Here is a 23,895-nt window from a genome sequence, read left to right on the forward strand (position 1 = left end):
TGTTGAATGAATTTTGTTTTCTTAGAATAAACTCTCAGTGGAACTGCTTGATGTGTGTTTTCTGAAGTGATGTCTTGTCAAACTAGCCCCCTGATAGCTTATACTCATTATGCTTTCATGAACAGAGTCTGAGTAGTTTCCATTTTCTCAGACTTCTGCAAATACTGGGTATTAATCTTTTTAATCTTTGCCAGTTCTGCAGGCAATAAAGGCCTCCTTCAGTTACGCATTTCTTTGATCAGCAATGAAGCAATCTTTTTGCATTGACTCTGGCCATTTTTAATTCCTCTGTGAGTTGACCATTTACTTCTTTTGCCCATTTTTCTACTGTGATATTAATCTATGCTTTCTAAGAACTCACCTATTAGGACTAATTAGCCTTTTTCACAGATGTTGCAAATATTTTCCCAATTTTTCACTTGTATTAACTTCGTTTATGATGGGTTTTTTGGGAGGAGAGGGGAAGAAGGGAGGATATAGAACTCTGTTCAAATTTTTACCACCACAGAGAAGAGAAAAATTCTATTCTCTGTTCCCCAAAATTAATAGTTTTAAAATTTAAATTTTTAAGTCCAAAGTTATACAACCTGGAATTTATTTCTGAGTCTTGGCTCAGGCCTCATGGGGGCTTTATACTCACCAAAATAGGCAGTAAAGACATCCCGTCCATCTGTGTCTTATTCAGGCTGTAGCCAGCGATGTCCAAAATAGTAGGACCCAAGTCAATGTTGGCAACGAGCATCTATGAGAACGAGGGAGAAACAAGCAATCGAGAACACAGTTGGTCTGTTTTCCTTTTCTATCTATGCTAAGGCTCTCTTCCCCGCCCACCCCACCCAGGAGATAAACAGCACCTACTATTATCTTTTGTACGGCCCATGCTTACTTAGGTCTTACTGATTCATATACTCAAATATAACTACAATAATTTAAAAAACAAACATAAAGGCTTATAAAGCTTGTAATATATGCCCCTGGGAAGTTACATATTTATTCCACCCATACTGTTATTGATCAAAACATTTGTCAAAACTCCTTTAGGATTGCCTGGAGTCTGTTATGAATCATGAGAAAAATGTGAGGCTAATTATTTTATACCAAGTGTTGTCCAACTTGATTATTCCTATTAGTGCACTAAATTTGATTTCAAACGGACTCTTGACATTTTTGAAAGCCTCAAAGCTTGAATGCTTGCCACAGAGGAGGACATTAGCCCTTTTTTATAGTTTCTCAAAGCGAGAACACTGCTAAAACATATTTGCAATCGACTTTGAAGACTTCAGGAAACCTAGGCCAACAGTGCATCCACACAAGCTGACTTGCACGAGGCGGAGCGCCTCTTCTGTGCCTGGACTCTCGGTTTATCCTCCTTTATCCTCACCATGATCCTAGGATGCAGGCTTTCCCCCGTCTTACAGAGGAGGATATGAAAGAAGTAACTGAAACGAAGTCAACAGCTTGTAACTGGAAAAGCTATCATTTGCTGACAGGAAAGAGCGGTCTTCAAAATTGTCGAGAAAACTTCGATCGGCTTAGGAGGCCAATTGGGGATTAAAAAAAATCCAGCGTCCCTGGTACTGTTAATTTATAAACAAAACCAAGGGTACAGACGTGAAAGGCAAGAAAATATCTTCAGAGCATAGCTCAGCAGGGGCCAGGTTTCCTGGCAGCTTGGACGGCTCCTGGAGGACAGTGACACACACAGCCTGGCTCTGAACCATCAGTCTAATTCCACAGCTGTCAGAAATGACCCTTCAGTGGCAGGCAACTCACGGGAAAGGCAGTCCATACGTTACTGTGAAAAACCACAAAAACCATGTCTCTAGGATTATACAATCCCCAGTGTTAGAGATAGCCTGCCTAGTTGCAAGTCCCAGGCAGACTGAGCAGCTTGTGACAGGGTCAACGAGAGCAGGTATGAATATGGAAGAGATCACGGCACGAGAGGAGACGAGCAGAGACAGAGACAACCTTCAGAATAAGATCAAGGCAACAAGACCCTAAAGTGACTAACAGATCTCCAGTGATGTCCAGAATGTGAATGAAGTGAAGCCAATTCCACATTACCATGTTCAAGGCAGCTTTATAAGAAAAGAAAAAAAGGATAAACACCAAAATAGTAAAACCCACAGAAATAAAAATGAGACTACCAGTCTCACCAGGATTTGCCTGAGGAGCCATCAGCTGTTAGGATGGGAGGCTCTCTGACGGCCATTTGGTCTACGGGAGGAAGGTCTGGAAGTTCCAGTACAGATCATGTCACTAAGATCTGGCACAAGTACTGTAAACAATGGACTCTTTCTTCCCAGACATCTACAACGATCACATATTCCCTAAGAATAATGGACAAATGCTCTTCCCTTCTAGGGTTTGGTTGGACTAAGAAGTAAAGTCTCAAAATTAGTGTACTGGGGCCAGCCCTGTGGCCGACTGGTTAAGTTCGCGCGCTTCAGTTCAGCAGCCCAGGGTTTCGCTGGTTTAGATCCTGGGTGTGGGCGTGGCACTGCTCACTAGGCCATGCTGAGGTGGTGTCCCACATGCCACAACCAGGACCCGCAACTAAAAAAATATACAGCTACATACTGGGGGGAGTGGGGGAGAAAAAGCAGGAAAAATCAGCATACTACGTCAGGAGACAGGAGACTTCTCGTGCACACTGAGTATGAGTGAGGAATTCAACAGAGAATTACACAACCAAGAATCAGAGTGGATGCTAGGGGCCCATCACCATAACGACTTCTAGAAACATTAGCATTTCAAATTGTACTGCTTTTATGGCTAAATATAAACTTAAAGATTCCTTTATGGATTAGAATCGAGAAAGCTCTGACAAGACCAAAAGTAAATAATTTTCTAAGTCCCAGCCTCACAGTTTGTTTGGGAATGTGCTTAGGACTTAAGCATACAGACATTCTGATCAAATAAAAGCCCCGAGAAGACTCTGGGCATGAAATCAAGGGCTCTCACGCCTTGAACCTGCTTGTTTTTAGCTCTGGAAGAACGACAGGGCTGCAGGATTACTGAAGAGTCAGAGGGCTCTCGGGAAGACACACGGGATTTCCAAACAGACACGGGAGCCCTGCTGCTGAAGAACTCGCGCAGGGCCAGCAAAGACTCGCGGCAGAGGGCAGCCACTCCATTCAGTCACGAGCACTCGCCACGTCTCAGGCGCTTCCTCTGGATCTGCCTGAGCCCCAGCTTCCCCTGCAAGGAAGGAGCCAGGCCTCTGCCGAGTTACACGCAGAGTTTGCACTTAACATCCTCCCAAATTCACACCTGGAGACCAAGGCTTATTTCATCCCAAGTCTGAAAGCCAACATGTGGTCTTCCCGATCCCAGCTGGTTCTGTGTCCCCCGGATCATGCTGGGTCATTTGAGTTTCCTACTAACCTTTCCCTTCCTTAAAACCCTTCTGAACTTCTGCCCTCAAATCTAATGCTAGATTAGTTTCTAGCCGGAGGCGAAAACCTCAACAGCCAATCTTTGGCGTCCACACATACCACCTGCCCCTGCTCTCCCAAACAGCCAACACAAAGCTAAATCCACTGGTCAGCCGTGCCCTGTTTTGACCGTCAGGCTGTTGAGAGCTCAGCCCAACTCACAACCCTGTGCCACCCACAGAGCACTGGCACCGAGACAACCGTGCTGCCAACACGTGACGAATCAGCCACCATTCTCTGTGAATGTGGATGAAAGCGGGGGTGTCTCATACTTCTCCAACTACATCTGTCAGCAAAGCAGGGTAAAAAACATGGATTTTGAGACCAGACATAGTTAATTTTCAGTCCTGGTTCTGTCTCTTAACGGGACCTTGGTGATATCTATTCAACCAACATGGATGTCCCCAGTGCCTGTTAAGGGCTGGGTGTTCTAAGTTTAGATAGTGCTCTCTTCCTGAAACTCCTAGAGTGAGACAGACACGCTTGACAGGGTGGGCGGGTGTGAGGGCACCCATCCCACGTGGGGGCGGGGGTCTGCCGTGACTTCCCAGAGGGGAGCCCTACGCTGAAGCCCTAAAGGACAGTTAACTTAGCCAGGTGACGGGGTCATGAGATGGGCGTTCCAGACAGAAGGAGCGGTCAGCCGCACAAGGCAAGGCGTGGAGAGAGGGCTCACTTAGGAAGGGCAAGCGGTTCAGGACACCCACGCCTTCCGTCCCGTGAACAAGACAAGCTCATGCTCTCATCTGCGCCCTCACACCTATGTTCTCTCCGAACGCCCTCCCGCAGATCTCTGCAAGCCGGAGGCCTTCTCCACACCCGCGTCTCTGCTCACACGCCTCCGAGGCGTTCACCGACAACGCAGCCGAAGTTCCTGGCTCTGCCTGACATGGGGTGCTAAGAACCGCTCTCCCCTGACTGCTCAGGGCTGGGGACCCCAGGCTCCTGGTGTGCTGCGCTGGCACAAGGAGATACTTAACAGACACTTGTCCGAGCTGGAGTGTGATGGCTACTGTGTGGACTCTGGAGCCAGCTGGCCTGAGTCCAAATGCGGGGCTCTGATACGTTTTAGCTACAGGATCTTGGGAAAACCATTTAACTTTGGTACTTCAGTTTCCTCATCTGTAAAATGGGGGTATTAGTATCCATGTCTCACGAGGCTGTGGAGGTTCGAGAAGTTGAACAGGTAATACACTTAGAACAGCACCTGCCCCATACTGAGCGTTCAATGTGTGTTAGCTGTTATCACTGACATGGCTTCCTAGGAACCGGGCTTCATTTAGACTGCTCAGAGGGTGAAGTTTCTGAATTTAACATTTGGACACTACTGTTAACTTGAAGAAAGAAGGAACCGGCTGTTCCACGAGCAGCTGCTGCCACTTCTCAATGCTCTCATTCGGGCTCCTTCCCCGCCAGGTTAGAAGTGGTCCTGTGAACCCTGCTCCTGGGAGAGGCAACAGCTGCTGACATGCTCTCCTCAGTTAGCTCCCAGCACCACGACCAATAAAACGTTGTGAACATTTAATGGTCTTCCTAACTTGCCCACCTCCTCTGAACGAAGAGGCCTGTTTAGAGGGTACTGAATTTGCAGTGGGGCCTTAAGAGGAGAAGAAAACTCAGAACGCCATTATGAAGGCCATTTTACCTTTCTGAGAGAATTTTAACAGAATTCCACCAAGAGCATTGTAAAAGGAAATAAGTGAATGACAGACATTTAAACAAAGTAAACATTAAGCCCCCAAATTAAACTAAATCCCCAATATACCCAGAAAGTCTGGCCCATTTTCCAATTTCAGCTTCAATGATATAGTTGCTTATTTTCTTTTGTCTCACAGAGCTGGGACTGAAACTGTGCTGTCAGGAAAGAGAAGACATAACTGGGAGAGGCTGCCAATTCTTATCTCCTGAGCCTTAGACCGAAGGGTTTTGGATCAAGGTGCCCACGAACTCTAGGAACAAAGTTCTTCAGTCTGCAGTACCAAGTCTGGAAAAACACACTGAAACCAAATGGGAATGGCAACAGAAGAATGTGGCGCACGATGACAGCTCTAGGAGAGCGTGAGTAAAGCAGAAAAGCATCGCTAAGGGGGGAGTCCCACAGAGGGAGGGACTAAGTCCTCGGAAGACCTGCTTTCTGTAGACTTTAACTCTCAGTGAGGGCAGACCAGCCGCAGAAGCTCCTGGCAGCAGGTGAGAAACGCAGCCTCGGAATCCGCGTTTTAACAAGGTGCCCAGGGGATCTGCTCTACAGGGGAGCGGGCCCCAGCCCCGCTGGCATCTGAACTTCAGAAACAAGCAGAGGCTGGGTCCCTATTCCAGTCAAGCGAGTCCACCGGAACCTTTCTGGAGGTTTCACACTTGCCCGCTGAGGGTGATTGTGATGCGCGCCCTGGTGGACAGCTGCTGCTCCAGGACAAATGAAGATCTGGTCTCAAAAGACAAAAGCTATTCATGCTGATACGATACGTATATTTGGGGGAAAATACAGTTAATAGGGAGTGGCCAGGAATTAAAAAAAAAAAAAAACAGGAATCCCTGTTTCCAAGGCTTATGAATACACTAATGAGACCTTAAAGCCATCAGCCTTCATCCTCATCGGAGCAGAAATCCAGCAGCCTCCTCTCAGAAGGAACAGCCTTCCTTCCCCAGGCAAGTGCTACCTGTAAACAGCGTCGTCTTATCAGCCGCCTACCTTGCTGGTCTGATTTGGTTTGATCCCAGGCCCTCGAACCAACAGTGGAACTTTGATATCAAATTCATACAGCTGTCTCTTGTCTATTGGCAAAGAAAACTGTCCTGAAAAAAAAAAACAGAGGGTAAAGATGGAGCCACGATGGAAGTGTGATGCACACATTCATTTGTTTAATCAACAGGAAAAACAAAAACAACTTTCCTCTAGTAATTACGGTGTTTTCGTGGAAAGCTTAAATTTGCCCAGGACTCTTATTACTACAAGGCAGGAGACATCTTCTTTAAATAAATGCCTAGGGGGGCCTCCCTGGTCTAAGATAGGACAAATTCAGCAAAAAGAATGACTGGAATGAGACACAAACACATAATTTACGTGTGATACTCAACGTGATCACAACTGAATGAGGTTACTCTAAAAACTGCTAAATAAAGGGACAAAAACCTTTATCCTGAATAACCTGCATTTCAAGACAAACAGTTAATGAGGGGAAGTCCTCCTCTGAAGAATTCCAGCTAAAAAATGCAAAAGGAAGGACAGAGTTATGAAGTCAGTGTTTTGCAATTTCTGAGGTAATAATGGATTTCAGCAACAACCATCAATGGCAGCTTTAGCCACAAAAGGTTCACAGGACGGCTTAAGGCTGATGCCATGTGAGCCAGCAATGAATACCAGCATCCTCAGAAGGAGCCACCACACACTGCGGGCATCACAACGTGATGCAAGAGGAAGTACGAAGCAGTCACCAAGAAAGCGTTCTCGCTGAAAACATAAACTTCTACTAAGCTTCTAGAGCAGACTACCAACCTAGGAAATGCTGAGTCTAGATAAACAAGCCAAGGCATGAGACAGCAATTAGCCAAATCCAGAATGTGAGACATTCTAAAGGACAAAACACCAATTTTTCCAATAAATTAGTGGCAAGTGACAGCCTTAGGACACTTAAAAACTAAAGGGAGCGTGCGGACTTTGGATCCTGACACGCGGTAAAGTAGTCAGATGCACACCTGAGTGTTGACGGTGGAATCAGTGTCTGGAGCTTCTTCAAAACCTTCTAGCCAAAAAGAAAAACATGGGGACAGTAGAAGAACCCAAAGGACTGGCCACACGCAGCAGAAAATCGAAGCTGGACAATGGGGATTATTTTACGTGTCTCTACTTTGAGTGCTTAAAAATATTCAAAATAATTCATTGAAGGCCTAATTAATCTGCTCCTATGCAAGCAAGCCTCAGGTTAATTGCATTCAAGTTTATGAAATTTATAGATGGGGAAAAATGAGAACACTGATTTTTAACTACAGAAAGTCCAAGTAGAAAGGATGAACGTCAAGGATATGGGGCTCATACTGCAGGTTTGAAAAGACAAAGAACAAAACAAAAACACACACACAAATCAAAAAAACGAATTTCATAATTTCACAAGGAAGAGTCTTTCCCCCAGGACACTTCCTGTGTAAAGTGTCTCCCCGATCCTCTCAGGCCTACTTGTCCTGTAAATCTGGTTCCATTTCCTACCTCGTAAAGCCTGCCTCCACCCGTCAGGCCCATTCTCTGCTCCCAACTCCTACGACACTGTGGAATTTAGCAAATAACGACACCTGGTCTCTCTGGGTGGGAATGAGTGGGCCCTGTAAGCAGCAGGTCCTCCCTCTGGCCTGTCCACCCTGTACAAGGAGAGGTGACTGATGGGTGAGAAAGGAGAGGCCCTCATGAAGGTCACAGGGTCCCTGAGCCCATCCTTACCTGTGTGGTAGCCGTTGTCTGACGTGTAAAAGATGTAGGTGTTGTTGAGCTCCCCATTGAACTCCAACCTCTTGACCAGTTTCTCCACAAGGTCATCAACTGAGAGGAGAGTCTGCCACCTGGATGTGAACGGAGGGCGGCAATGGCACTTCAGAGACAGTGGCTGGGCTGCTGCTAACTCGCCGAAAAGCAAAAGCAAAGTCCAAACCCTGCCCTGAAAACCCTCCAGACCACTCTCCCAGGGAGGTCAAATGCCAGATTCCCCTCAAACCCGTTGCAAAAAACAGATCGGAAAATTCCAGAACATAATTAGTTCATTCCAAATCTAACTGTTTCCAAAGAAATACACAAGGCTTTTTATAACCAGTGAGCTTTATTATTATCTTTAGCTTTACTATGGTGATGAGAGTAGAGATAACCAGACGGGAAAGTTGTCAATTCAGTGCTGATGAATACAGATTAATTCAGACAGACCTGTGCCACGACAGTGTTCAATGGTCTGAGCCAGGGCCTTAGCCATGAGCCAAAGCTGCCCACTCTCTGTTTTTTGTTTTTTTTTTTTTTGTTTTTAAATTATGGTAAAAAACACACTACATAGAATTTACCATTTTAACAATTTTTAAGTGTATAGGTCAGCAGTGTTAGGTATAGTCACACAGTGAAACAGATCTCCAGAACTCTTTCATCTCACAAATCTGAAAGTCTATACCCACTGAAGGACAACTCACTGTTTTGATAGACATATAAAGTTTCACCGGGACATGGCCACGTGCAGTCAGTCACCTGTTGTCTGGGGTTGCTCTGATGCTCCCAGGGCAGAGCTGAGCAGCTGAGACAGAGGCCATATGGCCTGCAAACCTATAATATTTACTATCTGGCCCTTTACAGACAAAGTCTGCCAACCCCTGGTCTAAACTAAATACACCTCAAGAGAAAGTAATGGATTTTTAAAAATTGACTTGAAAGAACTTCTTGAAAATTCCAAACAGCATAGGCAAATATTTTGCTGTAGTCTAAGCCTTTGGGTCTTATGCAAATATTGGGGCCTCTCTCTCACACAAATGACCTTTTCTTTAGACACAGGAAATTGTTTTTTTTTTTTTTGCCAAATGGCTCCAGTTTACAGTATGTTTTAATAAGTCATAAAAACGGATTGTTTAATTAGTCCTGGGGTCCAAAGGCCGCCTCATAAACCTAAATGGAAGGGAATCTGCCTGCTTCTGAGGCCTCGGGACCCCCCATCAGAGACTCTCCCCCACCAACCTGCCCCCCTCTGATTTTGTCTCCCAGATAACCACGTGGTGCAGCCCCCCAATCATGGGCTGATCTGGAGGGTCCTAAAGACCACCCAGACTGAGAAAGCAGCAGCTCTTACCTTTTCCTAAAGGCATTATCTAAAAACTGTATTGAAGAATTAGTCATTGGGGTCTTGGCTTGCCGAATTAACCAGTGCTTATTCTAAAATTCAAAAGAAAAAAACATGTTAACACCAAGTCACCAAGGTCAACGAAACTACTCGAGTAGAAAGTGAAAAGGATCATTTTATACTTTAGCAAAAAAGAACTAACTGGAACTTGTATAAGCAACTTTACACTTTCCCTCTCCCCACCTCCCTCCCCTGTGTTCCTAAAAAAAGCTTTCCACAGATTATCACTCATCCTTCAGCTTCTTCCCACCGCCTCCTGAATGGCAGCAGGTCTGGGCTCCTTTGTCAGCAGCATTAATGGGAGAGTGAGTGAAAGACACTGGGAAACTACTGGCTACAAGGAGGTTAAATTTAATAACTTTGGGTCTACTGCCCAAACTGCACAATGGGCAATATTAACTTTACCTTCTTCTAAGTTTTGCCTAATAAGTCATCGTTCTACTGCCCTCTATTTTCCTACCCAAGATATTGATCATCCTAGAACCTTGAGAAAAATCTCATCATAGCAATTTCCTAAAACTTCAAGTCCAAATCAAAGTGTTCTTTTCCTTAAATGAAAAAGTCACAGTTTCAGAAAAACACACACATTCCCACACACCATTAAGTCTCCTCTATATTCATAAAACTCTAAGCTGCCATCTCTCAAACTACGATTCTGAAAGTGTCCTTTAGTTAATATTGAGAAATTAGTAAATTGAGAAATGCTATACAGCATATCCTCCAGTTGGAAATTCAAAGAACATGCATAGCTGAGAAATCCTGTAGCAGAGTGACTTATCTACCTAAAGTTTCTAAACTTACTTGGTCCCAGAAGCTTCTATTAGCTTCTTATGGAACACAGTTTGAGAATGGCCCTCTCGTTTAAAACTCAGTTCACTCAGCTTTAAAATAATACTTAATAAGCACAAGCCTACAGTGTGCCACGCAGTATGCCAGATGTTTCTATGCACTTTAATCCACACAGCAGGTGCGTGAGGGATCAGGATCTCCCACTTCGGACAGAAAAATGCAAGTTCAGCGTCTTGCTCATGGTCTGGCAACTGAGTTAGAAGGTGGGAGTGCTGAGTGTAACTCCAGGACTCCTTCTCCCACCTCACAAGCATGAAGATTTCTGAGTGACAGGCAGGAGGCAGGAGAGGCGTTCTGCCTCTGAACCAGTGAACTGGGTGACCCGATGCAAAGGGAAGGGTAAGAGGCTGGCATGAGGCACACTGAGGTCTGAGCCCTGGCTCATTTCTCCCTTCAACTTGCCTTCTCAATCACACTGCACCGCGCGTCACCCCCTTCCTGTGCCTCAGGTCCGGTGAGGGCCACCAGGGAGGCTGCTGCAGGCCCAGCGAGCCTGAGGCCCGAGTCTCAGCCACTGCCTGGCAGGAAGAGAGTCAGCAGGCAGGCTGGCAGGAGAGCCCGCAGTCAGGGAAGACGGCACTCTGTAACACCCGCTGTGGCTCTCGCGCTCACTGGATGTGCAGCAGGAGCCTTACCTGTACTGCAGAAGCACATTCACCTCACCCATTGTACCAGACAGGGGCAACTACCTCTAAAGATCTGGAAGGGAAACTACATGGCTCAAAGGCTCCCTGACAAGTCTATTGTGCAGTTAATTATATCGAGTGTGGCTTAATTCAAGGGTTAGGGAAAGCTACCGTTCCATGGATGTTGAAGTTCTTGTTTCTTGGGGCAAAGACATTCTGGAAGGTCTTCTGGTACTGAGGCGCGGCTGTCCACGGTGAATGAGGAGCTGGAGTGGAGATCATCATGAAGAACGGCTCAGAGTTGGACTTGTAGTCGAGGAAGTCCAAGGAGACGTTAGCCTGACACACACAAAGATCCGTCATCGCCTACCCTACCCACCACTGAGGACCTGACAGATGCGCGTTCGCTGGTCAACACAAGGTACAGGGTCCCAGGAGCTTCTAACCAATCTCAGCACACAGTCACCGTCATCTGCAAGTCTGCTGGAAGATTTGGCTTTTAGGCAAAACTTACAATAAAAAATTGAAAATGCACACCATCCTAAGAGAGCAATTAAGATCTTGATTCCACAGGATCTGAAACCGCTGTGCCTCCCATAAGGAAAGAAATTGTAATCTGGCCACTTTAGTATTAACTTACATTAACGCAGCTTAGAGTGTACCCATTTGATGTCTTAAAGAATATAAAAAGAGAGTCAGCCTAATTCACGACAGGGGGAAAGGTGGCTTAAGTCATCTTAATCTTACAAAAATAGGTAGAGAGTAGGTATCAGAAGCTATGCCAGCTCAAGCAGCTAAGCTAAATGAACAGTACGAAATCCAATACCTCACACCAGCACTTCCATTTATATGGACTTACATTTTCACTGACTTATCTGGAGGTACTTCGTGAAAAGGAAAGCACCCCCCGTGCATGCTACTTTTTGATAGTTCTAGCTGATTTATACTTTCATGTATTCCCAACGCTCAGCGCAGAAGACACTGACTGTGTCCCTTTCCTATCTCCAGCCCCCTCACCTGCTTCACTCGGGTCCTGTCGGAAACCCTGTAGTCTCTCCAACACGCCAGACGCCTCACACTCTGTGTTCCCTGTCTGCGGCACTCTCCCCTCATCTGTACAGTTCACTCTCACCTCCTTCAGGATTTTGCTTAAAGGTTATCTAAGTAACCCCTATACTTCCCTCATTCCTCTAACTGATCACCACCTAACGAGTCAGCAGATGAATGTGTGTGCGCACACACACGTGTAAACAAAATCTACCACGAAAAAGTGACCTTCCATACACTCAGGGATTGGCTTCATCTACTGCCGAACACCTGCTGTAATGTGGCTGAAGTATCTAGTGAATGAATGCTCCACAGACGGCCGTCAATAGAAACACCTTAGACAGCAAAGTCCCCAATTCACCAGCTTTTAGCAATTTTTATACATAAGTACACAACGCCTGAAGAACTCCCATATCCCTAACCCTCCACCCTCACGACAAAGCCGCCACGTCTTGTAGCTTGTGACTAAAAATGGGGTCAAGAGGGGCTGGCCCTGTGGCGTAGTGGTTAAGTTTGCGTGCTCCACTTCGGTGGCCTGGGGTTTGCAGGTTTGGATCCAGGGTGTAGACCCAGCACCATTCATCGAGCCATTCTGTAGTGGCATCCCACATACAAAATAGAGGAGGACTGGCATGGATGTTAGCTCAGTAACAATTTTCCTCAAGCAAAAAGAGGAAGATTGGCAACAGACGTTAGGTCAGGGCCAATCTTCCTCACCAAAATAAATAAAATAAGATAAAATATTGGGGTCAACAGCAGGAACCCCTACAAAGTAAAACCTCTTGAAAGTAATCTCTGTAGTCTTAGAGATTAGCCTTTGGAAAAGGGATTTGTTGCTGGAATTTCAAGAACATTAGATCAGAGCCCGGCTTACAGACGTACAAAGAAAAACAGTCTCAGGAGTTTTAACCAGTTGGAAATATTCTCTGGTAGTCTGACCAAGTTATTATTCATTCCTATCACCCCACACGAACAAGTACAACTCAGGGTTTCTAGGCGGGGTCTTTAATCAAATGTGAGCCAGATCTGCCAGGACCGAGCTTCCGTAACTCACCAGAACGTCAGTCAGGTAGTCCACACTGTAGTTTTCACCATGCTTCCGCGCCTTCCCGTTGATAGAGAGGGTATAATTATAGTATTTAGAATTCTTTTCCTATTAAAGAGAGGAAAGTAAAATTTGTTATGAGGTCAGCACACAAAATCAAAGTTGGAAACCATGCTGGGCTAAACTATACTCTGTTTAAATAGTGATAAGACATGAAAAAGAGGTAATTCCCGTCATAAGCCACATCACAACGTTTCAGTCAACGATGGATTGCACACACGACGGTGGTCTCGTAAGATTAATGCCATACAGCCTAGGTGGGTAGTAGGCAAGCCATCTGAGTTTGTGTAAGTGCACTCTATGACGTTCACACAGATAGGAAAGCACCTAGCGACACATTTCTCAGAACGTACCCCTGTTGTTAAGCAATGGATGACTATACTCGTCAATGTCGAACTGGATTTTTTGACTAGGGTTTTATTACCTACTGGCACAGTTTCAATAACTGTCTAGTTTAAAAAGCCAGAAGTGGATCAGGTCAAATAGCAAAATATGTTGCTAAACCTTGTGCAATGAAAGAAAAACATCCCGCAAAGGAGTGACTCACAAATCATGACTTTCTTTTAAGGAGATAAAACAGCCAATCATCAAAGCAAACCAAGTTATGTCCAGATCAGAGCTAAATTAGAAAGGAAACATATTTTGCGCCTGTAGGGCTGTGTGTAATTGTCACCGACTTGAGGAGTCACTCACCAAGGCATACCAGTAACTCCAGCCCAGAGGAACATGCTCGAGGCCACCTGCATCGGGGGCTCCATACTGAAAAGCAAGACAAGCAGGACGTGAGAAGCCCTTCGACAAGACCACATCAGAGAGAAACAGGGAACTTTCAGCATCTTTTTAGATCAGTGTCTGAAACACGGTAGGTGCTCAACTTTCCCAAACACATGAACCAGTAAGAAAGCAAAGAACACTATAATGCTAGGAACTTCGGACGCAGGAGTTGGCAAACTATGGCCAGTGGGCCAAATGTATCCCGCCAACTGTTCTGTATGGCCAGCAAACTAAGAATTTGTTCCAACCATTAAAAAACATAAACACCAATCGAAAGAAGAATATCACGTGACGGTTAAATGAAATTCAAACTTCAGTGATGACGCAGTTTTACTGGAACACAGCCATGCTCACTGGTCTGTGTAACGTCCGCCTGCTTTCAGGCTCCAGTGGCAGATCTGAATAGTCACAGCAGAGACACATGGCCCGCAAAGCCTAAAATATGTACTTCGGGCCCTCTACAGAAAAAGTCTACATGGCTTAGGCCACAGGGCTCATTTGCTGAGCTACTAATGGCATGGACGGAATAGTCCAACTGACCTTGTCACTAACAACAGCAAAATAATCAGACTATGAGCTATCAGCTTGGAACTTCAGTTGTCCTGCTGATGACACTGACTTTGGAGCTCAATTTATCTGACGAGATGAGTACGTGACCAGACCACAGAATCATCCCATTTTACCACCACAAGGTTTAATACTGCCCATTTAAGGTAGAATTTAATCCCTGAGAACTCTTTGTACTTTAGAGAATTTTTCCTAATTTTGTGTGCATGTTAGATGATTGTTAACATACAAAGTAGTATAAGTTCTCTTTATGACCCAGAGCCTAAACCCAATGACCTAGTATCCATACTTATTTCTCATGATTCTTTCCAAACTGTCTCATCTTCCTGCAAACTCACAAGGCTGCAAGTTCTCCCAATTACTGAGGGGAGGAGGAGAATTAACAGAAAATTCAGATCAGATATTAAGATCTCTAGCAACCACAGATAAAGTATATAAGAAAACGTACATCTTCTCTTTGTCCTGCATCCCCAGTTTTACTCTAAGAGAAAACCCCAAACACTCTCAAATACGCTATTTCTTTTGCGCTTGAACTCTGACTAAAACCTAAGGCCAATGTGGTGGGCTTGAAGCCAGGAAATCTGGCCTTGGCAGGTCACAGTGAGGTACCCTCCTTCCAGGCCCATGAGGCCAGCACACCGGCCACTTGGCCGTGTGTTTTGATGGCCGGAAAGTACCAAGCTCTGCGTGTTTTCCCTTTATCACTGAGCTGTCCACATTTTTTCCACATTTTTCAAGTTAGAAAATGGGTTACACATTAAGTCGCTGTAATTCAGGAAAGATACTAAGAAGAAAAAATTCTTCACTCTGATCCTGATAAAGGGGAAATGGAAACAAAGATACTGTGACAGCCACATGACCGGCAGAATTCTTGAGGAAAAGGGGAAGACGCATCGGACAGCTGCCATCCTAGGGCAATTTCTAAAAAAATGCTCCTGAGACCATTAAAGGAAGAGCAACTACAACACCCGGATCATGTGAGTAAGCTCTTACTTAATGGGCAGATTAGGAGAAAACAACATACACCAAAAACCCTTTAATGTGACATGAATGGATGCTAATTAAAAAACAATTAACATGAATTACATTAATGCACATTTAAAACACTGCTAGTAAAAAAAAAAAAAGAAAAAAAAGGAATAATTAGGCCATTCAACATACCTCATTTAAGTATTTCCCTGCAAAAAAGGTTTGATAACCACACATGGACCTGAGAATTGCTGGGAAAGTATTAGGTTCCTGGATCTTCTGCCAAGACTTGCTGCTGCAGTTTCCCTCTAAGGTGTTGTTGACCACATGGTGGTTATGCGGGTACTTTCCCGTCAGGATACTCGCTCGGCTCGGGCAGCAAAGAGCACTTGGCACGTACTACAAAGGAACAAACGCAAGCGAAGACAAGTTACCTGAGAAAGATGATTTCCCATCATTTCTAGAGAGAAGAAGGAAAGCTGCTCAAAACTCTAACTTCTAGCTGCCCAGGGAATAGAGATTTTCTTCCCACACGACACGCTTCAGAGCTGCTGTCCGTCACACAGTGGAGACGGTAACGCAGGTAAACCGAGAGAACGGATTTCTTTCTCAGCTGGTCTCCTTCTGCAGGATAACAGCTATTCTAATCTCATCTGCCAAAGAAATATTTCCATGCACGGAGCACAGCAGGGTGGGAGGGAGGTCTCAACCAAAGACAGAGACTACCCCTTGACTCTAACATGGCTGAAAAGGAGAGGTTCATTTTCAGGCTGATCTGTAAGTATACATTTCCCGTATCACTTTATACCCTGGACACAGACGTTTTCTTCTACTCTAATTGTGTGTCCACTAGCTACTGTCGTCAACAGACTTACTCCATCCTACCCGATAACGTTTGTATACGTCTTAACATACGTCACCAGGCCACTTTCCAGAGGGTGGGACGAGCTTCTACCTGCACCAGCAGGGAAAGCACACTCATTGGAGCACACCCTTGCCAAAATTACATCTTAGCCTTTGTAAATACTTAGCCTTTCTTTGGCCTTTCAAATTGGATTTGGTATTTTTAAATACTAGCGGGGATGGACGTTCTCCACACGCGTTCTGACCAATTCTGTTCACGTGAACGGTCTGTTCACCTGCTTCGTGCATTTTTTCCTCCCGGGCTGTTGGCCTCTTGTTACATAAAATTTGAACTAAGGAAGGATTCCATCATGTTACAAATACTTCCTGTTTTTTACTTTTGCTTTTTAATTTTGTTAGCTGTTTGAGTTTTGTAATTTTTATACTGGCAAGTCTTTTCTTTCCTCTTCTGTTTCACGACCTATTTTTTGGCCAATACCACACTGTTTACTGCATCTTCACATTATACTTTAGTATCCAGTAGGGCAATTTCATCCTTTAAAAAAATTACCTTGATTGTTTTAACCTAATGATTATTCCAGATAACTCTGAAATCACTTAATTCAGCCTAAAGAAATCTTGTTGAGATTCTGATTAGAATAAACATTTCATAATATTCTATCTTCCCCCAGAAAACGATGTGCATATCTACATATTAAGTATTTTTATTGTAGCACTCACAAAGTTCTGTTACTTTATTTATAGAGGTCTTAACCTTTATTGGCCACCACCAGCTGTTCCTAGAGTTTGTATTTTCCTGCTGTATGAATGGGATCTTTTCTCCCCCTATATTTCACTAACTGGTTATACGGAAAAAAGTTATTTTTATTTTTTTCATTTCTACCTTACTCAATTCTATTAATTTAAAAAGTTTTCCAACAATTCTCCTGTGTTTTCAAGGGAGAAAATCCAAACAGGTGGAAATAATAATTTTGTCTTTTTCCAATGGTTTTACCTCTTAACTCCATAAGCCTTTGCCAACGACTAGAGAGTTCAGAACATTAAGCGGAGGTGGTGGGCCTTTGTCTCATCCCTAACACTGCCCTGAGTCTTCCACCTTAACTGTAAGGTGTGCTATCTGTTTGAAATAGTCATCACAGTAAGGATGTACTCTCCTAACAGTTTAATAAATTGTCAGAAAAGGATGCTAAAATTTCAGAGAACTTAAAGCATCTATTGAAATGAACATCTCTCCCTTCCTTCTTTCAACTACTGATAGCGTGTTAGTGGACGACTGAGACAAGTGTTTACTTTACATGTATCCCTTCATCTAACCTCACAAAAACCCGGACAGATGTTTTAGTACTCCCATTTACAAATGCGGAAACCAAGGGCCAGAAAAGATAATAACCTGCCTGAGGTCACAGACCTAGAAAAGACGGAGAGAGAGCATTCAAAACTAGGCGATCTGGCCCCAGAGTCTGTGCTCTTAGCACAACACTAAGCTGCTATTCAATGGACTTCCCGACATTAAGCTAGGCTACCACTTACTTGGTTATGTGCACAGTCTTGAATTTGACATTCATTTTTTATTTTTTTGCTGAGGAAGATTCGCCCTGAGCTAACATCTGCTGCCAATCTTCCTCTATTTTGTATGAGATGCCTGCCACAGCATGGCTTGATGAGCAGTGTGTAGGTCTGTGCCTGGGATCCAAATCTGTGAACCCCAGGCCACCAAAACAGAGTGTGCGAACTTAACCACTATGCCACCAGGCCAGCCCTGATTTGTTAGCATTTTATTTTGGATATTTGCATCTACATTTTTATATATATATATATGTTTCTCTCTCATACACACACACACATATATAGTTGTTGTTTTGTTTTTTTTGCTATTATCTCTCTCAGGTTTGGCTATCAAGGTTGACTGGGTTTTGTCAAGTGGCCTGCAAGCTTTTACCGTGGAACAGTTTACACAGCATGAACCTTACTTGATTCTGACAATCCACTTTCAAACCCCAAACAGTGAGGTTTTAAGTAAAATTCTCTAGTTCTGAGTTGTAGATCAGACTGGCTTAGAAAATACCTGCAAATCATCTTCAATTGGTAAGAAGTAATACTTCAATTAAAAGAATTTGTATCACATTAAAGTCCTTCCTTCAGATCAGGCATTTAACCAGAAAAAAAAACACACCGATTACCCAAAAGAGAGTGTTCCTTCCCAGAACATAAACACAATTCAAGTGTAACAAAATTAAATGAGCTTCAAAACTTACAGCGCTGGAGAAGGTCATCCCCATCTCCCCGATGAGAGCCTTGGTTTTCTTCAGCGGTGTCTGTAAAATACATTATCTGTTAAACAACTCCTTTCAGTAAACTAAAACACACAGATCAAAATTTGCGTCTTTTGCATCTTACTCTCAACCTTTTACTCCCAAACGGTCAGCTCCGTCTGACACTAGGAAACACTCAAGACAGTCCTGTGCGATTCTCGAGATGAACTAAGCAGGTCTGGCTACAGTCTGTCATTTCCTGTGCAAAAGTTCAGGGGTCATCAGGCTTGGAGGGAGGGAAAGTTCCTAGCCGATGGCATTCTTCTAGCAACGCGGATTTCAACGTAATGAAATGTTAGGTCCCTTTTCTCATTCGTCACCTGCCCCCTTATGAGAGAGAGAGGGTAGAACTACCTGTATCAATTCATCTTTAGAAGCAGGATGTGGGAAATGATATGAAGGAAACCTTCCACCTTTTAAAATAGAAATAAGATAACACTTAGGTTCTGAAAGTGAGACAAGGCCCTGAGGCTGAGACTGACTCAAATATCAGACATTCAGAGGTGGAGCCCAGAGGTAACTTTAAGCTCATGGCCCTCTGGAGCAGACCAATCACCTCCTCGGGTAAGGACTAGACCAGGTGTCAAAGAGGTGTACACAGAACCCCTGTCGAGCAAAAGACTAGTCAGAAATGACTCTGTTTTTAGCCTTGATTTTTATCTTTTGTTCAAAAGGTAAGATCCTGACAAGTATAGAGAACAATTAACCTCAAATCCTAGGGTGAGGATCAAAGTATGAAGATGGTCATTTAAACGCAAATAAAAGGAACACTAATAATCTTTTTCAGATTCTAGACAAGAATGAACCACTGAAGAGGCTCATTTTAGTTGTACTCTATGAGTCAGTTCATGAGGATGCCAAAGGACCTTTGAAATCTAAGCCCATACTGAATGCAGTTTTATGTATATTTCGTTGTGCAATAATTCCTTAAAAATAATCCAAATATATAACCATGTTAACAAGAGCCTCATCTTGACTATTGTCTAACCGACTTTTCTCCATTGCTTTATACAGATAGTAGAAAACCTAGGGAACCCATCAGCTCAAAAGGGTGAGAATTCTAACTTATTCAAGAGCTCTGACAGTTTCCTGAGCAGATCCATAACAGTTCCCAGGAGATGCTAGCGATCCACAAGGTCTTTGCTAACCTTCAGAAGCAAGGTCAGCAGTCATGATCTCCCATGAAACATCACTGAGGGCTACCCTCAGGTAAAGAACATGGGGCTGAACCAAACACTGGTTGATGAAGAACCCGAGTTATAGTGAGGGCCTGGGGAGGGGAAATGAGAATGCCAAGGGTAAGTGGGGAAAAGGACCATGTGAGTTGATGATATGGGACTCGACTGTCAAACTGGTAAATATGCAAAGCTACCGAAGAATATCTGACTTACACTAAGACTATACTGTGTGACTATAACCCATTTGTTAAACACTGAACATGTGCCTGACACTGATCGAGGCACTGGTGGACAAATGGTGGTCCCTCCTGATCCCTGTACTCTCGGGGACTTAACAGGTAAACAAGCGTTTCAGGCGTGACAAGCGCTATGAACAGAATAAACCAGCATGATGTGCTTGCAGCGGGTGGGAGGAAGGCAGAAACCACTTTAGACGGGTGGGAGGAAAGGCCTCTTTCAGGAAGGAACTCTGGTACTGAGAGTCATGTGATGTGGAGTGAGCCACACCAAGGTCCAGGAGCAGATGCTTCCAGCCCGAGTGAGCAGCAAGGACGAAGGCTGCCAGGGAAGGAAAGAGAGACACGGGAGGGACAGAAAGAAGGCCAGTGTGGTCAAAGCAGCACAGTAAGTGAAGGGGAGCATGGGGTTAAGACAAGCTCGGAGAGTCAGGCAGGAGCCAGAAGATGATGCATGGCCGCGTGGGAATCTAGATTTCAGGGCAAGTAAGAAATCTGTATTAACAACCATAATCTACACTGCTAATAGTAGTACGAGTGATAACCATAATCTGTGCTTAATCAAACAAGTCTGAAACAAGAAACCACACTGTACTGAAATGTATACATGTGTCCACGGAAATAGGAAATGCTAAAAGGGATCCATAAGATCTAAGCAAAGATAGCGACTGGTCAGGTTCAGGCCATACAACGTTCTCTAGGAAGCAGCCAATCTCACACTCGTACGTGGGGAAATGTGTTACTTTACTCATCTGAAGCAAAATCCCTTCCAGAAGAATCCTCAGGAGTCATTTACTTTCCTGGCTCTCACATATGGCTGCGCTGAAATAAAGTTTTGACAATTCTCATGATTCTATGGCTAACCTTCCTTTTAGCAAATGGAAGACCACTTTGCTTTAAGCAAAGCAAAGAAATGATGTATTTATTCTTCCCTACATTTCATCCCGGCTCCTTCCCTCACTTCCCTGAAGTTTCGAACAAATGTCACTTTTTCTAGATGGATGATTTTAACAAGAGCAACCTGTGCTTCTGTGAAGAACAGTGTGTCCATCGCACCATAATGACCTTCAAGTAAAATCAAGAAATAGATAGGAACAGTTCCTTGGGCAAAAAAACTAAAAACGGAGTCCCACAGATGATACCTTCAAAAAAAACAGTGAAATGGTGAAGATGATGCTCCCCCACAAAAGTCTCTTTCAAAGGTGATGGAAAGATTCCACATTAAGCCACAATCAAACACGTCCTATGATCCTCTGACCTGAGTTAGTCTGGGGGATTGACTACTGTTTATTTTGCCAACTACGGCAGCCATTTATAATCTTTTTTGGGCCAGACACCTCCTCTCTCCACAAAATAAAAATACACAAAGTATTACATATAAATTAAGGCGTTCCATGACCCCATCGACGTCCCTGAACGTCCCCTGAAGAACCTGTGCTCTATGGTACAAGTGACTGTGCTGATGTGCATATGTAGAATGCCATCTGGTAAGTGAGCATCATCACAGAATTCTAGAAGAGGAGAAAAAGCATGGGGCTCTGAGAGCCGAAGACTCTGGGCTTTGCCCTTTATTAGCTACACGGACCTTGGTCAAGTCACTTAACCTCCGGGACGTCTTAGTTTCCTCTTATTTAAGATAAGGACGACAGCTATAGCAAAAGACCCCTGTGATGAGGCACAAGTGTAAGACACCTCACACTCTGACTGGCTCCAAGTCAGTTCTCAAATGCCCTCACTGTCTTCACTCTCTCTTCAAGTCCTGTTTGACAACTAGTGGTAGAATACTCTGAAAAGGCTAGTAGAGAAGCCAGAATTCTCTAGAGAGGTGGGAGCATTCAAGTTGACTTGTCATTCCCTGCACTCAATTTTTGCTCCTCTCTCCAGTATAAACACCGCTAAGAAAGAATCTGCTGCTGGTGTAAAGAGACAAAGGGGATTACTGCGCTACGGGGGAGGGACCTCAAATACACACACCACACCTGTGGTCGACAAGAACTGATGGAACTGAATTCTGAACGCCTTAGAGTGAAGCGATGAGTTTTGTTCTCAACAGAGACGTGAAAGGCTGACCTTTTAATTCAGGCTTTAGTCATAAGCTATTATTCACTTCTGATGGAAATTTTTTTTTCAAAGGAGTTCTGTGAGGAGGATAAGTGTAGTGGTTGGAATGGTGGAAAAAACAAAGTAAAATCCAGGAGGGCAATTAAGTTAAGACTCTCAATGTCAGTGTGGCTGAGTAGAAACTAAAAGACCATGAGGCACATGTGGCAGGAAGAAGCGTGGAGTCAAAACGCAAGCATCTTAAACACCATCTAGAAAAGCTCTCATACTCTTGAACAGAGGCCCGATTAAGAAATACATTTTAATTCACAACCCAGAAATACATACATATGGATATGCTTACCTTTACCACATGTCCCACACAGACCTTTTCTATTCTACTCTATTCCACAGGAAAGTAAAAATGCTGGTAGCTACTCAACGAATTTCACAACTCCCTCTCTGGGCTGATGAGCAGTTTGAAGGACACTGACCTAGAGGGTTACTACACAGAGGAAGTTAGGGACTGCCTGCCTCCAGTGTTTTCACAGTCTCAGCATTTAGCTGAAAACAAAAAGAGAACTGAAAGGAAGAAAGCGATAAAGCATTTGTCTTTAAGAAGATAAGACGAATGCCACCCAAGATCAGAGCACTCCTAATGCCTCAGCCACCCATGGGCCTCGGGCAAGCCACTTTCCGGGCCTCCACGAGCACCACGGGGTTGGGTGCATGCTTCTGAAGGTCATAAATTCCAGAACTCTAAGATAAAGAAGCAAAACTGACTCCGGGAAAGAAAGGAGTCTTATGACAACACCCTTCAATATACAATGGAACACTGACAGTATCGAACGCATCAGCCAGGTGTCCAATTAGGCTAATTGAATTTGATTCTTGCGAGGCAAAGCACACGCTGAACAGTTCGACATCCTACCTACCAACCGCATAAGTGCATTTCAGCACTTATTTTACAAACAGGCACAGACGCCGTACATAGGGACAAATGCAGAGGTGGCCTAGGTCCCCTCACAGAGGGGGCTGCTCTCGTCCTCTGATCCAAAAGAAAACCCACTAAGGCTTCCGCGCTCTTGGCCAGCACCTGCTCCTCGTTGGTTCAACCCATCACTAACTGGCATCCACACGTTTGTCATGAGACGTGAACGCAAACTCGGCAGCAGTAAGGTGCAGGCTAGAAGCTCCGTGTGGTGCGTGCATATGTGTCAATCAGAAGAGATGCGGGAGAAAGAGCAGCAAAGAGAGTCCTGCGGCCCCTCAAGACCCGCGTAAAGGGCCTGGCGTGGCAAAACCAAACCTGCCCCGGGTCCGGGCAGCCAGTCCAGGGAGTCGGGGTGGGGATGGGGCAGGAGGCGAGAAACCAGGGAGTCCGCCTGGAGATGGAGGGGCGGGGCAGAAAGGGAGAAGAGTTACCATGCCGCCGAGCACTTCGTCCTGGTCGTCGGTGAGGAGCAGCACCACGTTGGGCCTCCGAGAGCCTGCCGCCGCCCCGGAGACCCCCAGGCAGCCGCCCAGCAGCAGCAGCAGCAGCAGCAGCAGCGGGCTGCAGGAGGGCAGGTGGCGGGGGCTGCCCCGCCGGGGCCCACCGGGGGCCAGAGGCAGGAGCCGCATGGCGGCCAGGGCTCCGGGGGCCCCCGGCACGGGTGGAGGGACGCGCCGGTGGCTGAAGAGCGAGAGGCCGGCGAGGAGGAGGAAGAGCAGGCTGGACGGCGCAGGCCGGGGTCGGCGGTCAGGCGTTTTCTCCCCGGGCGCGATCACGTGCGCCGGGGCAGGGGGCGGGGCGCGCCGCGCGGTCACGTGACGGGCGGCCGCGGGGGCGGGGGCGGGGCTGCGGGCGGAAAGGGCTGGAAACCCGGAAGCGGGCGGAAGGTGGGTCCCGCTGGTCTCAGGCTCAGGGTCGGTTGGCTGGGGCTTCTCCGGGGTCTGTGTCCAAGAGCTTGGTGCAAAGATCAAAATGGAGGGCAGATAAAACCGAGAAGAGAAGGGAATCAGCGGACAGCCAGCGATTAGGAGGAAGG

At 45.2% G+C, this 23,895-nt stretch overlaps 1 protein-coding gene across 1 annotated transcript in view; it reads right to left on the bottom strand.

Moving 5' to 3' along the window:
* The window catches only part of GNS (glucosamine (N-acetyl)-6-sulfatase), a 36,056-nt gene extending 12,373 nt beyond the window's left edge, over positions 1-23,683 (bottom strand). Inside the window, exons 1-10 of the mRNA XM_014830638.3 lie at positions 23,291-23,683; positions 18,355-18,414; positions 15,428-15,634; positions 13,619-13,684; positions 12,875-12,973; positions 10,945-11,112; positions 9,248-9,330; positions 7,873-7,991; positions 6,133-6,236; positions 641-742 (exon numbers count right to left, since the gene is read on the bottom strand). Of these exons, the coding sequence (XP_014686124.2) occupies positions 641-742; positions 6,133-6,236; positions 7,873-7,991; positions 9,248-9,330; positions 10,945-11,112; positions 12,875-12,973; positions 13,619-13,684; positions 15,428-15,634; positions 18,355-18,414; positions 23,291-23,488 (1,206 nt within the window). The 5' untranslated portion in view covers positions 23,489-23,683. The remainder of the gene's footprint in view (positions 1-640; positions 743-6,132; positions 6,237-7,872; positions 7,992-9,247; positions 9,331-10,944; positions 11,113-12,874; positions 12,974-13,618; positions 13,685-15,427; positions 15,635-18,354; positions 18,415-23,290) is intronic.
* Positions 23,684-23,895: the final 212 nt, after the last annotated feature.

The sequence above is a fragment of the Equus asinus genome, chromosome 22, assembly GCF_041296235.1.
Source record: "Equus asinus isolate D_3611 breed Donkey chromosome 22, EquAss-T2T_v2, whole genome shotgun sequence".
Classification (NCBI taxonomy): Eukaryota; Metazoa; Chordata; class Mammalia; order Perissodactyla; family Equidae; genus Equus; species Equus asinus.